Raw genomic sequence first — 20,049 nt, 5'->3', positions numbered from 1 at the left:
CGTACATTGCTGCAAAGGATCTCAACCCCTATGGGTTAGGATCCTCTGCAGTAGCACACCATGCAGTACAGTCACTGCCGTGTGGACCCGACCCCACATGTCATTCACACTACAACACAGTACATTACGACAGGGGATCTTAACCCCTATGGGTTAGGATCCTCTGCAGTAGCACACCATGCAGTACAGTCACTGCCGTGTGGACCCGGCCCCACATGTCATTCACACTACAGCACCGTACAGTACTGCAGAGGATCTCAACCCCTCTAGTATATTGATCACTTCTAAGTGTTCAGTATTTGTTACAATAATACTTGGTGGTAATGCTTCTCACCTCCTTGTGGTAAAGATCATCGCAACCCTTCTCAATGCTTTGCCTGGACTAGTGAACTAGTGACGTGATGATGATGTTGCTCGCAATATTATAATGAAGGCCTATTGGAACTGAGTTGCACCAATCTAGTGCACAGACTGGGAACTATTTTCCACTGTTCCACCAGAAGTCCCAGCCGGCCTATTTTTGGACGGATGGAAAATACGAATTATTCTACCACTGCATGCCCTCGTCAAACTAGTTCCGGTCGATCTGCCTTTGGAGACACGTGGCGGGCTCTAGCATTTCTTCCCCACGGATAGGCCGGCCGGCCGCCTGCCCGCCATTCACGTGCGTCAGATTTTAAAGGTCAGCTTGCGACCCACGAATCACGTACGATGCAGTGACATATAGTATCAGTACTATATACCTGGTAGGCAGGCGCTGCGAGCCTTGGGTACAGAGCTAGCTGCAGCTGCTACGCGACCGATAGCCATGGATCCACGGGGCCTTCTCCTCCTCCCCCTGCTGCTCCTCGCCGTTGCCGCCGTCTCTGTAGAAGCAGAGGGGCAGACCTACTTCCCGCTGTATCCTTACTGCTCGACCAGGGACAACTACGCGGAGGACAGCCAGTACCGGTTCAACCTTCTCGCCCTGTTCGGCGACCTCCCGTGGCGCGCCATCAGCAACCGCGGCTTCTACGCCGGCACGGCCGGCGAAGCGCCCGACGAGGTGTTCGGCCTCATGGGGTGCTACGCGGATAGCAGCTGGACCGCGTGCCATGACTGCCTCTACGCGGCGGCCGCCGGGATACAGCTATCGTGCCGGTACAGCCGGCAGATGAAGGGCGCGTATGACGCGTGCGTCCTCCGCTACTCCAACCGGGCCTTCTTCTCCGTCGCCGACCTCAGCATCGCCTTCAACACGTCGCTGGACTCCCACGTCGCCGACCCGGCCAGCATGAACGCCACCAGGTGGGACCTCATCACCCGGCTCGCGTGGGAGGCCTCGCGTTCGCCTCTGCGGTTCGCCAACGGGAGCATGCCGTGCACGGTGAACGGGACCTCGCACATGATGCACGGCCTGGCGCAGTGCACCAGGGACCTTAACGCCAGCGAGTGCAGCAGGTGTCTTACGGAATTCGTGGCAGCCCTCTCGGATGTGCGCCCCAACAACATCAAAGGTGGCGTCAAAGGTTACAGCTGCTACGTAGCGTACAGCATCGGTGACGACCTCAAAATTACCATTCCGCCACCAGCCGAAGGTTTGCCCTATTTCCAACTTTTTCCATATCAAAATTATCATAGATTTAGCCACCTTTATTGAATTATTATTGAAGTTGATGTAAGACACCAAGGGGTTTGTGAAGTGTGCATAGCGTAGATAACTACTCCCTCCGTCCCGAAATACTTGTCTGAAAAAATTGATGTATCTAGACATATTTTCATTCTAGATACGTCCATTTTTATTCATTTCTGCTACAAGTAATCCGAACAAAGGTCAAAACAATTACAAGAAATAAATTTAATACCTATTATTAAGTTGGCTTCTTCCGTAGTCACACATTTAACGAAGGCATAATATCGCTCTTGTCACCATCGTCAATCGGAGACGACCATGATAAGGTTGGGAGGCACTCCTCCTTCTGACGCAAACATACCAATCAGTCCCGCCGAGGGCGCCACACTACATCAATTAGAGCGATAGTTCCACTTTCCCCAGCCTCTGCATCAACTAGAGTCATGCACACCACTTAGATTAGACACCTAGTGGTACCCATGTAGATGAAATATGCTAGACGTACAGGCTTCTACAGACTCATTCCTAACCAACTAAACGTGCCCCTACCCCCACCCCTAAATTTCAGGTGGGTGGGGCCCCTCCCTCCCCTTTGTCTTGTGACAGTTTGCCGGCTCAAACACACCTCGTAAAACCTCGTTAATGTCGGTAGCTGTAGCATTACTAGATGTAGATATAAGAAAATCTCTATTTATTTGTAGAAGGCGTTTTCTTTGAGGAAAAAAAAGGTTATCTACTCTCTCATTGCCATTGCCGAACATAAAGCGTAGCGAAAATGTTTACACGACCAACACTATCTGACTAACATTACATATAAGAGATTCTAAGTCAACTAACGAGTTCTCAAATCTCTCAACCCCATTATCCAACATAAAACATATATTATGTGTCATCTGATATATGCATAATTTGATGAATCAGAAGCTACACCATTTTCTTCCCACCAAACCGGTAGAAGGACACAACTGATGGCTGGAGCCTATGCAAGTTCAGTCGTCATGGTTATTATCTCCATGAATCTCTTGATTTGGTTTTTTATACGGCGGAGGCTAAACCGCATGGCCAGAGAGGAAAAGGTAGATGCTTTGGAAAATGATCCATTAGAAGACGACTTCGAGAAAAGGACTGGGCCAAAGCGGTTTCTCTACAGCGATCTTGCCATTGCCACCAACAATTTTTCGGATGAGAAGAAGCTCGGGGAAGGAGGATTTGGATCGGTGTACAAAGGATTTTTGAAGGAGCTAAAAGTTGAGGTAGCTATAAAAAAGGTGTCCAAAAGCTCCAAGCAAGGAAGGAAGGAGTACATCTCCGAGGTGAAGATCATAAGCCAGTTGAGGCATCGGAACCTCGTGCAACTCATTGGCTGGTGCCATTGTGGTGACGAGCTCTTGCTTGTCTACGATATTATGCTCAATGGCAGCCTCGACACCCATCTTTACAGTTCAAGCACTATATTATCGTGGCCACTCAGGTAATTACATTGCATTTGCTAGCTTTTATAGTGCTCATTTCATATGCCACTTTTTATATTCATGAATGGTTATCACCTTGTGTCTCTCCATATTAATGAGTTTTTTTGTTTATTGCTATTTATAGGCTTGAGATAGTGCTCGATTTAGGATCAGCACTCGTGTATCTACATCAGGACTGGGAGCAATGTGTTCTACACCGGGACATCAAGCCAAGTAACATCATGCTCGACTCGTCGTTCCATGCAAAGCTTGGTGATTTTGGTTTGGCGCGGCTCGTCGACCATGGACGAGCACCATACACGACAGGTCTTGCAGGAACGCTGGGCTACATGGACCCTGAGTGTATGGTCACTGGAAAGACCAGCGCCGAGTCTGATGTCTATAGCTTTGGTGTGGTTCTCCTCGAGATCGCTTGTGGCAAGCAGCCAGCGGTGGCTCGTGAAGAAACCGAGGACGTAATTCACCTTGTACAATGGGTATGGGATTCACTTGGAGGTGGAAGGATCCTTGATGCAGCAGATCCGCGGCTCGGCATGGTGTTCGATGACCGTGAGATGGAGTGTGTGATGGTAGTTGGGCTCTGGTGTGCCCACCCTGACCTCAACCTAAGGCCATCCATCAAGCAGGCTGTCAACGTGCTGCGGTTTGAGGCGCCACTGCCAAACCTACCCGCGAAAATGCCGGTAGCAACATTTAAGCCGACTATTGATTCTATTATTTCGGCTTCTCAACTGTCAGGTGGCAGATAATATATCTTAACTGGATAGAGCCTCGAGATTGTTTAGTTACCAGAGTTGGTGGATATAGATATTACTTGTGGAAGAAGAGCATGAGTGCCCGTGTAGATGCCGTGTTGTTACCCATCGTTTCTGTGGTTTATACGGTTGTTGCCTTTTGTCTTAGAGTTTGAGTGAAGTAAATATAGCAGTAAACGATCCGCCGTTCATGGAGGGTTGAAGATAGGTGCAGTCTATTCTGGTATTTAAGGAGCGAAACGTTTTTCTTTTCAATACGCATATATACCAGCTGACAGGTTTCTACCTTGATGCTCATTTCTAAACACTTGTTTCACTCATTTATATAAAAAAAAATCTGATTTCACTCATTTCAAACATCAGGGTGGCACCTCCACTAGGACAACCGCGCCGGGATCTGCCACACTATCGTCTTCTACTCCAGTTTTTTCGACAAAGGGTGGATTTTATTGGCTCAAATGGAGCATCAAGATGATACATCATACTGAACACACACCCGGCTTTTGCATAATTAGGATGCACGCAGCCAACCCAACACACACACACAGAAACACACCGGTAACTAGCGAAGTCATAAGACTAAAAGCTAAGTGCAGGTGTGCAAAAAGGAAAAAAGAAACAAGAAATAAGCCCCAAAAGCGATTAGATGAATGATCGACAAACTACAACTAAGACCATATCCGCACCAACCATTGACACCACATGGATGACAAGGATCTTCAACAGCAACGCCTTCAGGAAGGAAGCGCCACTCAAGCGACGCCATCACCGGATCCAACTACAAAGGTCAGTATCAAAGTTTTCACCCTAAAGAATCAGTCCGGACATATCCGAGCAATGCCTCCAACAAGGTAACGACGTAAAAAAACATCGCCATTGCTAGGAATAACCACTCGGGTCTATCCTACGCTTTCGCCCCGGAGCTCGAGACCGGGTGCATATAGCACCACCATCCAAATCTTACATGTGTTGTCTCCACCGCTTTTTCGCTATCCGAGCAGCTACAATTGGATCGCCGCGACTGCACAAACAACCCTCTACGTCAAGTCATTGTCCATAATTTGTAACCCACCACTGAAGTCATCCACCGGATCAGTAGATAAAACCTCCTGAAGTCTTTTTGATGATGTCGTGTATCTGTATGAAGTCGCTGCAGAACAATCTACATACGCCACCATCCGGCCAATCGGATCTAAATCACCTCATCCATTCAGCACATCACCGCAGCCCATCAATCCACAGACCGCGTGGCCGGAGCAATGCCAAGACCACCGTTGCCTCAACGACCGCCACACCAGAGCCACCACCACAGATTGAGGGAGGTGTGCGCTACCAGAGGCGAGGGCCGCCATGCATGAGGCATATTTGCAACTGGCCGTAGCTAGGTTGGATCTTGGAAGATGTCAGGTGCAGCTCGTGGCCACCATGGCCACTGCCAATCCGTGACTCCATCCGACACCAGCCACTGCAGACCACAACGCGATCTTGGGGAGGAGGTCAGGGGCGCGCGAAGCAAGCTAGGGGATCGTTCTGCCCCATCGCCACCATCCGCCATCGCAGGACCTTGCCGCTGCTGCAAGTCTGCCCCAGCACTGCTCACACTGCCACCTCGGCAGCACCACCAGCACCCGAGGCCACCGCCCCGGCTCCCAAGCTCCGTCGCCTTGATGCTTCATCCGGGGCTGCCACGTCGTGCCGGCTGGAGCGCTCCCCGCGCGAGGGATCTCAGCGCGAGAAGACATCCCCGCCACCGCCGTCGGCCAACCAGGCTTTGCCTGCTGGCGTCCTCCGGCAGCGGCGAGGGAGCAGATGGAGAGGACAGGGGCGGCGGCGACGGCTTGGGTTTCCAGTTGAGGGGGTGGTGATCGATTCTCACTGGTGCTAATCGAATATTAGATGTGAATTCTCCCGCAAAAAAAAATATCAGATGTGAAGGAGGTGGCGAAATTGGAATGTTGCCGGCAGTGGCTGTGTGGCAAAATTATGGACATATCACACGATAAAAGCATATTTTATAAATGAAATGAACTTTTCCTTCAACCAATTTAAACAGACACGATAATCAAATCCTTGGAGTCTAGAGCCGCTCCGCATACATAGTGACTCTCCTTTAAGAAAAAGCAAATTAAATCATGGGGAGTCAACCACAGATAGGTCGAAGTGTTGATCCATAGATGAAATTGATAAAAAAAAACATTAGTTGTGATGGCATCGTAGTCTGATCTATGTCGCCGGATGTGGCATTTTTCATTTGTTATATTTTGTTTGGCACTTTGATTTTGGGTTCCTACTGGCCCTTAGACTTTGTTTCTTATTGTTAGTAAGATGCCTGCATGCATCGATTGATGCAGAGGCCCGGGGTTTTGCCTCCTTTTCTAGAAAAAAAGTTGTGTTGGTTAGGAATTAAGAGGGTGGTTGTGGCACCGGTCCACTAGTGTCCAAACCCATATTTCACCCCATGGTTCTGGGTTAAGTCTCATTCTGAAACAATGCGAGAGAAGGAGGTTTATTTATTCCCCATTTAAGAAAATGGCAAAGTAAAACATTTTTAGTTAGGGAAAAGTTCCGGGGCGTTACAATATGTAAGTCTCATTTAGCTAATCATCCGTTCAGTGTAGGCAACATTTCTATCGGTAGCGGATCGTCCATAGTGACTTTATCAATCTTAAAGCATCACGACTCTAGTTTTAAAGTAAACGATGTCTGAGTGCATCCATGTGATTGTCTATGTCGTTTACTCAGTATTTCCTAAAGAAAAAAAGAATATTAAAAAAGACTACATTTGGCTATGGCGTGGACCATTCGTGCATCCTATTGCGAGGGCACAGGCACCTTATTGCGAGGGACTAGTTACCATTTAAATCACGCATCCTGGAGCCACTTGGTGGGCGACACGGTCTCAATAGCTTCTCCGAGTGGCCACGCGGCTTCGATGAAGTATTCACCGTGCTTCACCTTCTCTACCACTATGATCTCCTTTGTCGGCTCCATACCTGCGCCCACCATATCATATCAGCTAAAACAAGTCTAACAAGTAAGCATCACATTGCCAGAAAATACCAGCAACTGCACTAATATATGTAGCTGCTTACCAAATCCATCCACGAGCAGGGAGTACTGATAGATGAGATCCATGCAAAGGTAGGGCATGTCGGTGGCTCGGGCCCTTGGGTACGCCGTCTTTGCTTCCTCCAAGCTCAGCGGGCAAATCTTTTGTGCGGCAGCCCTATACGCGGCAGGGGTAGTCTTTCCGCTGGTAGCCTAACTGTCGATCAAGCCAACCTGTCTCAGCGAAGAGACACACAACAGTTCATCAGTTCTTGTCGCAAAGATGCGTCCAGATTAAATTAGCTAGTGGCTCACCCTTGATGCCATGTGGTAGAAACTAGAGGCGGCGTAGAGGTCGGCCTGGCCAGCACCGCCGCCGCCATTCCACGCGCCATTGAAGGGGCAGTTCTTCACTTCATAGGGTGCGCTCAGCTTTAGTGCTCTGGTCACGTCCTCTCTGCACTTGTCATTGCTGCTCCTGTTGGTGATGCTATGGCGTCGTACTTATCTCCGTTGTAGGTGTATTTACCTTCAAGGATAAATATATATACATCAGATGGAGTTATCCTTGATGACGAACTTACTCAACCAAAGTAGGAAGGTGTGCATTCATGTGTAATGTGCATTACCAATGAACCCGCGCAGCATGCAGTAGCTGATAGGTCCATTCTTTGCCTTGAAGATCTCTCCTCGAGCAGCCATTGCGCCGTAGTGCAAGTAGCTGAAATGAGAACACCATCAAATTTTCCAGTAACTCAAATAAGCGAAAATACAAAGGTGAACATGGGTGCGCGGGCACCCATGTGAATAGTAAATTCATAAAAAAAAATACTAGAAAAAACTAAAAATTGCTGAAATTTCGCGGTATGAAACTTAGTCGATCATTCTACTCACGTGTGAAGTTTCATGATGTATTGACACCCATTGTATTCTTAATGAAGAAAATACAAATGCGACCATACTATTCATTAAACATTGTTTTTTAATATAGTTTCAATTTCACATTTTTGCCCCGATTACCACGGATATGATTTCTTCGTGAAACTTCAACATGCGAGTGTACCGGTTGACTATGTATATTATAAAAATAAATTCAGATTTTTTTGAATTTTTCTAGCAATTGTTTTTGCAAATTTACTATTCATAAAGGGTGCGCGTGCCCCTATGTTCACCAAGTCTGCGTCCCTCAAATAAGTTACTATTGAGGAATATAGTAGTAGCTTAAATTAAGTAGTCAAATAATATGCAAGCAAAATACCCCCACTATGTCAAATTACAGTGCATATTAGATTTGCATATGTCAAACTTCATAGAATTTGATCAAGTGTAGAGAAAATATGTGAACATTAATGGAAGCATTTTTTGGGAGGTCATTCTTACTTGCATGCTAAGGCTATATACTGAGCTTCCGGCTAGCTTTTAACTGCATCTAGTTATAGTTTTTTTTCAATAGATTCACAATTTTCACAAATATTTTTTGTCCTATTTTCGTTTGTTCAACATACCACAATTTATATAGACTATTTCATATTTTTCATTTGTTCTTAGACTAAGAATTCAAAAACTTTTCTGTTTATTACATTAGCCTAGATGCAGTGCGAAACCATCACCCTCACCATCACCAATATATTCTTAGCATACCACACCTCTTCGCATTTTTTAAAAACCAGTATGAATACTACATATTATTAGTTCTTATTTAATTTTTTACTATTGTATTGACCATGGGATATATATTAGATTTACAAATAATTAGTAAATTAAAGAAAAAAAAACTCTCTCTAGTAGTGTATATTTGATTTATCATAAGTCAACCTTTGTAGAATTCGCCTAATTCTGTAGAAAAAAGAACATTAATGTAAGCATGGTTTTTTTTTGTGGGTTATTCTTACTTGAATGTTAAGGCTACATATACTTAGATTCCGATTGGCTTTTTACTGGATGTAGTCATATATATTTTAATTTCATTAGCTTAACAATTTTTCACAATGTTCCCGAGTTCTTCCTTAATTTGAATTATTCTATTTTTATCTTAGTTGAGATACCACTTATTCCAGTAGTATGCATAAATACATCTTTCTTGAACTGGGTATGCATAATACATAGTGTTAGTTATAACTCCGAGTTTTTACTATTATTGGCTCACCATATGTAATTATTAGTGATGTAATACAACTATAACTTTGTATACATATTGCTGCAAAATGGGTAATACTTGGTTCGACATTTTCTTCAAATCCCTCTATTAACTAGAGAACTCTTTAAAATAAGGATCAATATTGTATTTAGATTTCCCAACCAGCTCTCTTCTTTAAATAAAGATCAATCTTGTTTGATTCCACATCGTAGGATCAAATCAAAGTTTGACTTTGTATATTCTTCTCATACCACTTGTCCCACTAGTATGCATCACACATATATATCTTTTTTGAACTGAGTATGCAATATTGTTGTAAAATGAGTAATAGTTAGTTCTGTGTTTTCTGTTTACATATCTAATACCATAAAATCATGTCCAAAATTAATTGATACTGTACCTGCATCCCCTGTTTAATTTACTTCGTTCAAAATTTACAACTGATCAAACCATTAATTAATTATTCGGGAAGGTACCATTGGGCCTTGAAAAGCGATGTAAGTCAGATAACAACGGATTTGAGGGTCCAATGACTAACCTGTGAGCATAGACGTGATAATCTCTTCCTTTGAGATACTCTTTCGTAACGTATGGATCCTTAACCACGGGAGCGGCAGCAGCAGCATCTGCAGAAATGGCATATGCCATTTGCACGGACCCACCTCCAAGGTCAATCACACCTACTGTCTTGGCGTACTCTCCTCCCAGCTTATCCAACAGATAGTTTAGAGCAACCTATGTGCAATATTAATTAATTTTAGTGGCATATATACTACTATTTTTTAGGGGAATATATACTACTAATTTGTGTAAATAGATACAGAGTGAGGAATGTAACGTATGAAATTCATTTAGTAGAATACCCATAAGTCAACGCAAACAAAAAAGTAGAATACCCATAAGTAAGATCCCTCCTGAGACCCCTCAAGAACGTTGATCCAACCAGGATTGTACTGGAACTTGCTCTTGGTGTGGACCACACCCCTGACCTGTAATTTAGAAATTAGTTAGATTTTATCTAGATCACGTCTTAGTGTTAGATACAGATGCATCTAGAGAAATCTAAGACAAGTAAATTCGACCGAGGTAATAGATTTTAATAAGTCCGCTCTAGATTTGAACAACTGTTGAAACAAGACTAGAAGTATCCCAAAAAAGAAAGAAACAGGACTAGAAAAAATATATCAAAATATACACTCAGCCTCTAATTAAGAGATGAAAAATATTTACTGCTTCAAGAATTTGCTCCGCCTGTTCGTCTCCTATGAGTCTTAGTCCGGCCGTCGCCTGCACATTATTTCAGTTTTGTTAACCAAGGAAAAACCTATACAACTACTCTTGCGGGTTTTTTTTCTTCACTTCATATTAGTTTTGTTGTAGTCAATAAAGTTTGACTGGATTTATTTTAAAAAGTACCAACATCAATATAATACCAAATAAATATAATATGAAAAATATTTCATGATGGATCTAATTAATGATATCACTCTAGAATTGTGAATGTCGAGTTTTTTCCCTATAAGCTTCGTCAGCTTTTACGATAAAGCTAACAAGAAATGGAAGAAGCATTCATTTGCTACGAATGGACTGACGTACCCCAAGCTTAACGGGTGTCCTCTTCATGAGCGACCGAGGCACAGCGCTGTTGGCCTTCTCAAGCAGGGGTACGATGGAGTTGGCAGCCTCCTGTGGCCGTCCGGCATACGAGCTCAGCCCGGGATTCACCTGCACACACGTGCTTAAAATGGGATAAAAGAGAAAGAAAACACATCATACTGTCGGTGAATACGTGAATGGCTGACTGTTGTGCCTAATATATACATACATACCGTGGCGAAGACCTCTATGTCGTCGCCAACGTCGACGAGCTCCATCCTCTTGTCGAACCGGAAGACATGGACGCGTGTAAGACAATAAGTTTTGGGGAACCAGCACAACCCTCTAGGGGTGGCTTATCTCATTATATATAATGGTTGTGTTACAATATGTACCATATACGTACATAGGTACAGAAGCTATACATAGTCTAACACCCTCCCTCAATCTTAGCCACTTTCTAAAGAACTGAGAAGGGTAAGATTGCGCCTACAAGCCTCAAACTGTGGCAGCGGTAAAGGCTTAGTGAAGATGTCTGCAAGTTGATCCTTAGATGAGATAAACTTGGTCTGGAGTTGCTTCTGTGATACACGTTCCCGTACAAAGTGATAGTCAACTTCAATGTGTTTCATTCGGGCATGAAATACTGGATTTGCAGAAAGGTATGTAGCACCGATGTTATCACACCAAAGAATAGGAGGCTGTGGTTGAGACAAACCCAACTCCTGAAGCAAAGACTGCACCCAAATAATCTCTGCAGTAGCATTAGCCACAGCCTTGTACTCAGCTTCAGTACTGCTACGTGACACAGTAGCCTGTTTCCGAGCACTCCAGGCGATCAAATGAGAGCCAAAGAATACTGCATAACCCCCCGTGGATCGCCTGTCATCTGGGCTACCAGCCCAATCTGCATCAGAGAAGGCCGAAAGGACCCGAGAGGTAGTCGGCCGAATATGCATACCAAATGTCAGGGTGAACTGAACATAACGAAGAATGCGTTTAACAGCAGCCCAATGAGTATCTCTGGGAGCCTGAAGATACTGACAAACCCTGTTAACAGCATAAGAGATATCTGGTCTCGTGATCGTCAAGTACTGAAGTCCACCAACAATGCTCCTGTACTCTGTGGCATCCGCAGGAGACAAAAGCTCACCATCAACAGATGTTATCTTGTCGGTAGACGACATGGGTGTGGTGGTCGGTTTGCACTTCAGCATGCCAGCTCTCTGTAACAACTCCAAGGAGTACTTCTTCTGCGTAAGGACAAGACCAGTAGCACGAGAAGTGACCTCAACTCCAAGAAAGTAGTGAAGCTTCCCAAGATCTTTGACCGCAAAATCAGCACCAAGAGAGCAGACAAGAGCATCAGCAGCATACTGAGAAGAGCTGACAAGGATAATATCATCGACATATACCAAAAGATACATAGTGACTTCTGGCTTCTGTAGAAGAAATAACGAAGTGTCAGCAGTAGACGGCACAAACCCATGAGAACGAAGGGCAGAGGCAAGGCGGGCATGCCAGGCACGAGGAGCTTGCTTCAAACCATATAGTGCTTTGGAAAGACGACAGATATAGTCAGGACGATCAGGATCAGAGAAACCAGGCGGCTGTTTCATATAAACCTCTTCCTCCAAAAATCCATGTAGAAAAGCATTCTGCACATCAAGTTGACGAAGTGACCAACCACGAGAAACAGCAATGGAGACAAGAAGCCGAATAGTGGTAGGCTTGACGACAGGACTGAAGGTGTCCTCATAGTCAAGACCATGACGCTGCCGAAAACCGCGAGCAACAAGTCGCGCTTTGTAACGCTCAATAGATCCATCCGAATGCTTCTTCACTTTGAATACCCATTTTGAGTCAATAACATTTACCCGTGGTGGTGGAGGAACGAGAGTCCATGTCTTGTTACGAAGAAGAGCATGAAACTCCTGCTCCATAGCCTCTCGCCAATGTGGAATGCGCAGGGCAGCCTGATATGAGCGAGGCTCAGAAGATGGATCCGCAACAGCAGCAGCCAAACAAGCAGCCAACCAAGCAACCGTACCATCCTTACGTTCCTTAGGTTTGAAAATGCCACTGCGACTGCGTGTATGTGGTCGGGACACAGGAACCACCGAGGTCGACGGAGCAGCCTGCAACGGGCTGGAGGACGGCGACGTTGACGAGTCAGCCGGTGACGAGGAGCCAGTCACGGTAGCCTCGGACTCGGTTGGCGAAGAAGGCCGACCCACCGGCGAAACCGGCAGAGCAGACAAAGCAGCTGGCGACTCCGGCATCACAGACCGGGCCGATGGCGAGCTCGGCATAGTGGGCCGTGGCGCGGCCGGTGTCGCGGGCCGATCCGCTGATGAAGGCGACGTGAGGACCCGAGCCGCGGGCGAAGACGGCGTGACGGGCCGAGCTGCAGGCGAAGACGGCGTGACGGGCCGAGCCGCGGGCGACTCGGCGGCCACTGGCGAAACGGACCGAGCAGTGGAGATGCTCGGCGCGACGGGCTCGTCGGGTGACCATGCATGGGCACGCGAATCGATGCCATGCAACATAGGGCGATCGACGTGCCCACCAGAAGACGACGACGATGATGGTGAATCCTCCAACAGCTCCAAACGAGCTCCACGTCCGGTTCCTGCACCATGGTTAGGTAACAGCAAAGGAGAGTATGCAACATCATCAAATTGGTCAGAAGCAACAGAGGATGAATGCAGGGATGGTGGTTCGACAGTGGACACAGGAAGGTTGGCAAAGGGAAAAACATGCTCATCAAACACGACGTCCCGAGATATATAGACACGATTAGTGGGAACATGAAGACATTTGTAACCTTTATGAAGAGAGCTATAGCCAAGAAAAACACACTTCTTAGAACGAAACTCAAGCTTGCGCTTGTTATATGGACGAAGATGCGGCCAGCAAGCACACCCAAATACCTTGAAAAAGGTATAATCAGGTTGTTCATTAAGGAGAACCTCAATGGGAGTCTTCATGTTTAAAACACGAGTAGGAGTACGGTTGATGAGAAAGCATGCAGTGGTGAAAGCATCACTCCAAAACCGAAACGGAACAGATGCATGGGCCAAAAGAGTAAGACCAGCTTCAACAATATGACGATGCTTACGTTCGACTGAACCATTCTGCTGATGTGTATGTGGACATGCTAAACGATGAGCTATCCCAAGCGACTGAAAGAAAGAGTTGAGGTTGCGATACTCGCCCCCCAAGTCTGACTGGACATGAACAATTTTGTGCTTGAGAAGACGTTCAACATGTTTTTGAAACTGAACAAAAATATCAAACACATCAGATTTGCGTTTAATAAGGTAAAGCCAGGTAAAGCGACTATAAGCATCAACGAAACTGATATAGTAATTATGACCACTGACAAAAGTCTGAGCAGGACCCCATACATCTGAAAACACAAGTTCTAAAGGATGTTTCACCTCACGACTGGACTCCGAAAAAGGAAGTTGATGACTCTTCCCCTGCTGACAAGCATCACACACTGCTACATCTTTATGACTAGACAAACTAGGAAGCTCATGACGACGCAAAATATGACGGACAATAGGTGTGGCCGGGTGACCAAGACGAGCATGCCACTGTGACGGAGAGACCCGAACTCCACTGAAAACACGAGCGACACCAAGATGCTCCAGACGGTAGAGGCCCTGGCACAACCGCCCACTAAGAAGAATGTCCCTCGTGCCCCGATCCTTAATAAAAAGATCAAAAGGGTGAAATTCACAAAGCACATTATTATCACGTGTGAGTTTAGGAACTGAAAGAAGATTACGGGTCACAGATGGAACTCGAAGAACATTGCGAAGCTGAAGACTCCTATTGGCATGTCTAGTGAGAAGAGATGCTTGACCAATATGAAAGATGTGCACACCTGCTCCATTGGCGGTGTGGATCTTGTCGGAGCCATGATAGGGTTCACGAGTGTGAAGCTTCCCCATCTCGCTGGTTAGATGCTCTGTCGCCCCAGAGTCCATGTACCAGTGTGGATCGATGGAGTAGGACTGAGTGTGTCCCTATTGCTTCTGCGGCGCGGGACGATCAGCCATGGCGACCTGACGGGCATTGTTGCGTGTATCTTTGTCGTCATTGCCAAGACCAAGGAAGCTTCGCTGGAAGCGCTTATGACACTTGGAGGCCCAGTGCCCATCGCGGCCACAAAGCTGACACACACGTGGACCGCCAGCCCCCGGTATGGTCGCAGTAGGTGGGGGGGCCGAGGCGGGCGACGGTGGCAGCCCCAAGGGAGACCGGGATGATGAAGAAGAGCGGCCACCCTTGGTGGCGGCGTTGGCCGAGAGGGAGCCAGTGCCCCTGGTGCGGCGAGTCTCGACCCGTTGCTCAGTGAGAAGGAGCCGAGAGAAAACCTCGTGTGCCAGCATGGGTGTCGAGTTGCCCCGCTCGTTGATGATCTCGACTAAGGCATCATACTCCTCATCAAGACCATTGACAATAAACGAGTTGAACTCGGAGTCGGTGAGGGGCTGTCCAATGGAGGCCAATGTGTCGGCGAGGCCCTTGACCTTGTTGTAGAACTCAGTGGCAGTGGAGTCAAGCTTCTGACACTCTCCAAGCTGACGACGAAGTGCAGAGACACGAGCCTGGGACTGCGCTGCAAAGGTGCGCTCAAGGATGGTCCAGGCCTCATGAGACGTCTTCGCGAAGACAACAAGGCTGGCAACTGCCGGCGAGAGCGACCCCTGGATGGAGGAGAGGTTCGCCTGGTCCTGCCCCGTCCAGACGCGATGGGCCGGATTGTAGACCGGACCCTGCACGCTGTCTACCAGCGCGGGTGGGCAGGGAAGCGATCCGTCGACGTAGCCTAGCAGGTAGTGACTCCCCAAGAGCGGGAGAACCTGCGCACGCCAGAAGATGTAGTTGTCGGCGGAGAGCTTGATGGTGATGAGATGACCGAAGTGAAACGGCGGCGGCGAAGACAATCCCATCGAGGAGGCTGCCTGGGGTGCAAACACCATGGAGGCAGCCGGAGGCACCGAAGCCGATGCGGGAGGAGGCGGGACCGCAGCCAGGGCGGGCGCCGCAAAGCTCGCGGCCGGTGCGGACGCCGCAAGGCCCGCGGCCGGGGCGGACGCCGCCAACCCCGCCAGCGGGGCAGTGTGATCCGCTTGCGGCAGGAGCGGCGGGACGACGCCTGCGGAGTCCGCAGCGGACGGCGGCGCCGCGGTGTGGACCACGAGGTCACGCCCAAGCGAGGGCGCCGGCGGCGTGGAGAAGACGGAGCCGATGCTCCTTGTCCCGATCGGAGCTGGAACAGAGACGGCATCGAGCGGGAGGTTGAGCAGAGCCGCAAGAGAGGCCGGGAGGAAGCCCGCAGCAGTGGAACCGGTGGTGGCGGCGCTCGACATGGCGGCGACGCGATCGGTGGCGCGGCGGCGGCGGTGAAGGCGGCGGCGGCTGCGGCGGCGGTGCGGGTATTAGGGTTTAGAAGCGGAAGCGATCGTAACCTAGCGTGAAACCATGTAAGACAATAAGTTTTGGGGAACCAGCACAACTCTCTAGGGGTGGCTTATCTCATTATATATAATGGTTGTGTTACAATATGTACCATATACGTACATAGGTACAGAAGCTATACATAGTCTAACAACGCGGGTGCCAGTGCTGCCGGCATCCATGATCACCGCATACTTCCCCGGTGCTGGCCGTGCCTCGACAGCGGCACCGGCCTTCCGGCCAAGCACGACATCGGCAGACACCGACGAAGAGGCCAGGAGGAGGAGGAGGAGGAGGACAAGTGTGTGGATGCCCAGGGCGTGAGCCATGGCGACCGAGCTAGCTGCTGCACGCGTAGCTAGGTAGGTAGCTAGTGCAACTGCTGCTGCTCAAGCTCAAGTGTGTACTCGTGAGTTGGGAGGGTAGGGTTTTAAAAGGGAAGGAGAGATCGAGGGGAGGCAGCATTTCATTAATTAAGCAGTTTTCAATCCACGCGTAACACGACTCCACGTGCAAATATTCTGGCGGGGCGCCACTTGGCCGTGCGTGATCTCTCCTTGACTGTCGGAATGATATCACAAGAGATATGCACCAAAATGTTAGGACTAGGGCTATACTCTGAAGAGTACTAGTATTAATGTGTTTGAAAACTGCTAAGGGAGCTCGAGCTCCATGGAGCCCGAAATTTGAAATTTTCGAAACCAAAATTTAGGCTTCAAAAAATTCTGGAAAAAATACACATATGCCTATAGAGTTACACTACTCGTCTATAAAGTTTCATGGCAAATATATTTTTGTGCAAGCTACACAAAAATAAAAAAATCTTGTATTTCTAACACATGTGCTATCACAATAAGAGTGCATGGTTTTTTGTTCTGTACAGCCATATCAATATGCATTTCATAACGAAATTTTAGTCACATCTAGTGTACATCTATAAGTACTTATGCGTTTATTTTCAGATTTGTTTGCAACTTTCAAAGTTGATTATTGGATTTTTGAAAAGTTTATGCTCCGTGAAGCCCGAGAGCCAAAAGGCCTTGCTCGTCCGCTCTCTTATCCTCCAGCAGATATTTCTTTTATTATTATGCCCACTGGACAGCAAGCTGTCAGCGGGATGCACGTAGGTACCATTATGTTACTTTTTCCGTCCGGAAAAATTTGTCTCTTATATGGATGTATCTAACACTACGAGGGACAAGTTTGATCCAAATTTTTGGGACGGAGGGAGTATATATTATAGTATTCCCCTAAAAAAAAGCTATTTATTATTATAGTATAACAACTACTGGTATCTTGCAAATGGTGCCCCTGCCCATGTGGTGTGATGCGATGAGGACGGCTTGGGAGTTGCTACTCCTGCATTTAGATTGTTGACCCAGATCCAATCTTGCTAATGGCCGGATTACGATTTTTGAAGTACGGCGCAGTGAGATGAAAGGAGATAGGCACACCTCTAGAGGTAGAGAGACCACCGGCCATACAGAAAGAGGAAGCAACTTCCTTTCGCGGTGCTCTGGCGGGCGAGCAGAAAGGTCGTGCGGCTTATGAAACCAGGCCCAATACACTTTGAAAAAAGCTGATGTTCAACCGATCGATTTTTTTCTCTTACGTCTGCCGTATCCTACGCTTGCCACGTGTGGCCAGTCCACCGCATCTATCCTTCAACCTTATCTCCCCTGGAATGATAGCGACAAATGTGTTTTTGTAGCCCACTCCTATTCCTGAAACTGGTCATCTGTTTCAGAAAACAAACCGCGACCAATAGTATATTGCAGACCGACTAAAAGGTAACTCTATTGGCGCTGGCCTCTCCAACCATGGCGGAGCACACAGGGTGGCCGGACCAGAGCGGCGGCCGTCGATGCCGCCCATGTACGGATAGGGAAGAGCCTTGCCCAGCGAACCCAAGAGGGACTGCGACAACGATGCAGCCTTCCCTGGCGGATGGCGTGCATCTCCCTTGTCACCTCCGCCATGATGCGAGCCCGGCAGGAGGTTTCGTTGCCAGCGGTGAAGCGGGTGCAGGATCAGCGACGGGACACCACCAGCTCGGCCTCGCACAGCGGAAGTCGCGCGTGCCCGCCAGGCCGTGCCCCTCACACACCGATGAATATTTGCAACAACGGCGGAGTTGCAAAACGGCGATGGCAACGACACTAGTGCTGCTGCGGCAACATCTTTTGTTGTAAAAAAACGACATCATCCATCTTGCAAAAGCTAGAAAATGAAAAAAAAACTGCAATACAACTAGTGCTGCAAAAAAATTCCTGCAACATGAGCTCTGTTGCAAAAGGTTCCGCAACACGGCCTTTGTTGCAATAATGAGGACAAGTCGTCAGATCGTCAAATCGAACGGCTGCCGAGGCAGCGGATCTTTAAAAAAGATCCACCGGTCGACACATAGCACGCCCCACATACACTTTTCTTTATGGACGTGGGCAATTTGCTTAAATTGACTAACAAATTCGGCCTGGTTGTGATAATCCACGCATGTAACACAACCACATAAACTCGGCAATAAAGTGACTTTGTTTCACTCAACTTTCACATAAACTCAGGCCTACTTTTCAGGCCCTAGCCCAGCCCATCAGAGGAAAAGCCCGCTAGGCCGCAGACCTCGGGCCAGGCCCCTTGCCTAAAACATGAAATACCCAGGGCCAGGCCCGACCTGACGTGTGCTTCGAGCTCAAAAGTCGGGCCCAGGCCCGGCCCGCCATGTGCCTCCGGCCGGGTCGGGTCGGGCCAGCCAGGCAGGGTATCCCGTGGCCAGGTATAGTTTGTGCACCCGGTTTAAGTGTCACCCACTTCGAATCTGCGTGGACTGTTGCTTGGTTATCTTTGGGTGTTGGGCCAGCCTGATGCTAGGTAGTCTGGGCCTGGCCGATGGCATTCCCCCCTCCTTTACCAGCGGCTTGACCCCAAGGCATGGCATGAGGGAAGCGAGTGTGAAGCTCCCATTCATTCTCCTATGTCTCTAGCAATGGCAGGAGCCTTGACCATTGCACCAATACTTCCTTGATGTTTGTATGATGGCGACTACATTGGCGACGCTACAAGGCGTGCTCTGGAACTTGTCGTTGCAGGTGCCTGTCCTTCAGGTGCGACAACTTCTGATGCATGGTACATGACGACAACACTCCGTGTGCAATTGGGAGATAGGAAACACCGGATGGATCTTCATGTCACTACTAGGGAAAATCTTATACACAGAATATTACTAGTAACATAGAACACGGCGCTACCGATATCCAAGTAGCAGTAGCGCGTAAGGTGAAAGGCGCGCTACTACTACAATTGCCACTGCGTTGCCCCCAGACTAGGTATAGTAGTAGCGCCTTTTCCTTAATTAAACACACTACTGCTAAAGTAATTAGTAGTAGCACGTATCGCCAACACTCGCTGCTGCTAAGTATCATCCCCTCCATGGAACTAAGTTTAGTCCCACCTTACTCCGTGGACAGGGTATTTACCACCTTAAATATGTTAATTCTCAAACTATCACAAGCACCTGGTCTTCATTGAATTCTATGTGTAGGATTTGTGGCCGCAATATGAATCTTCACCAGTTTCTAAACCGGTGAGGATTCATATTGACAATTTAGATTCTACAAAAAATATCATTGATTAGCAATGTATTTTTGATGTTTTTTACATGCCTAGCCTTAGTAGTAGCGCGTTTCCTGTAGAAAGCGCTACTACTATTGGGCTTAGCAGCAGCGCGTGTCTTGGGACCGCGCTACTGCTAATTCATCTTATCCCCCCACCTGATCTACTTCCTCTCTCTCGTATCACTCTGTCACTCATCACTCTCCTCGTCGCTCTCCTTTCCTCACCGCCGACACGGAGGTAGCTCCTTCCTCGCCGCCCCCGCTCGCCGCCCTCCCCCCCTCTCATCTCGTCGCTTTCCCTCCTCTCTCCTACCTCCCTCCTCCCCCGTCCCCTGGCCCTCCT

The 20,049-nt window shown here is 47.8% G+C and overlaps 1 protein-coding gene and 1 pseudogene across 1 annotated transcript; one reads left to right on the top strand and one right to left on the bottom strand.

Annotated features, from left to right (window-relative positions):
- The first annotated feature begins 808 nt into the window (after nucleotides 1-808).
- Nucleotides 809-3,833, top strand: LOC119366815 (L-type lectin-domain containing receptor kinase IX.1-like). Its single transcript, XM_037632525.1, has 3 exons — nucleotides 809-1,577; nucleotides 2,534-3,083; nucleotides 3,209-3,833. The coding sequence occupies exons 1-3, from the start codon at nucleotides 809-811 to the stop codon at nucleotides 3,831-3,833; spliced, it is 1,944 nt and encodes a 647-aa protein (XP_037488422.1).
- Nucleotides 3,834-6,344: 2,511 nt separating this feature from the next.
- LOC119360194 lies at nucleotides 6,345-16,424 on the bottom strand (annotated as a pseudogene).
- Nucleotides 16,425-20,049: the final 3,625 nt, after the last annotated feature.

This window comes from Triticum dicoccoides, chromosome 2B, assembly GCF_002162155.2.
Source record: "Triticum dicoccoides isolate Atlit2015 ecotype Zavitan chromosome 2B, WEW_v2.0, whole genome shotgun sequence".
In the NCBI taxonomy this organism is placed as follows: Eukaryota; Viridiplantae; Streptophyta; class Magnoliopsida; order Poales; family Poaceae; genus Triticum; species Triticum dicoccoides.
Note: the sequence above shows the minus strand (reverse complement) of the source record. Positions and strands in the feature narration are given on the sequence as shown.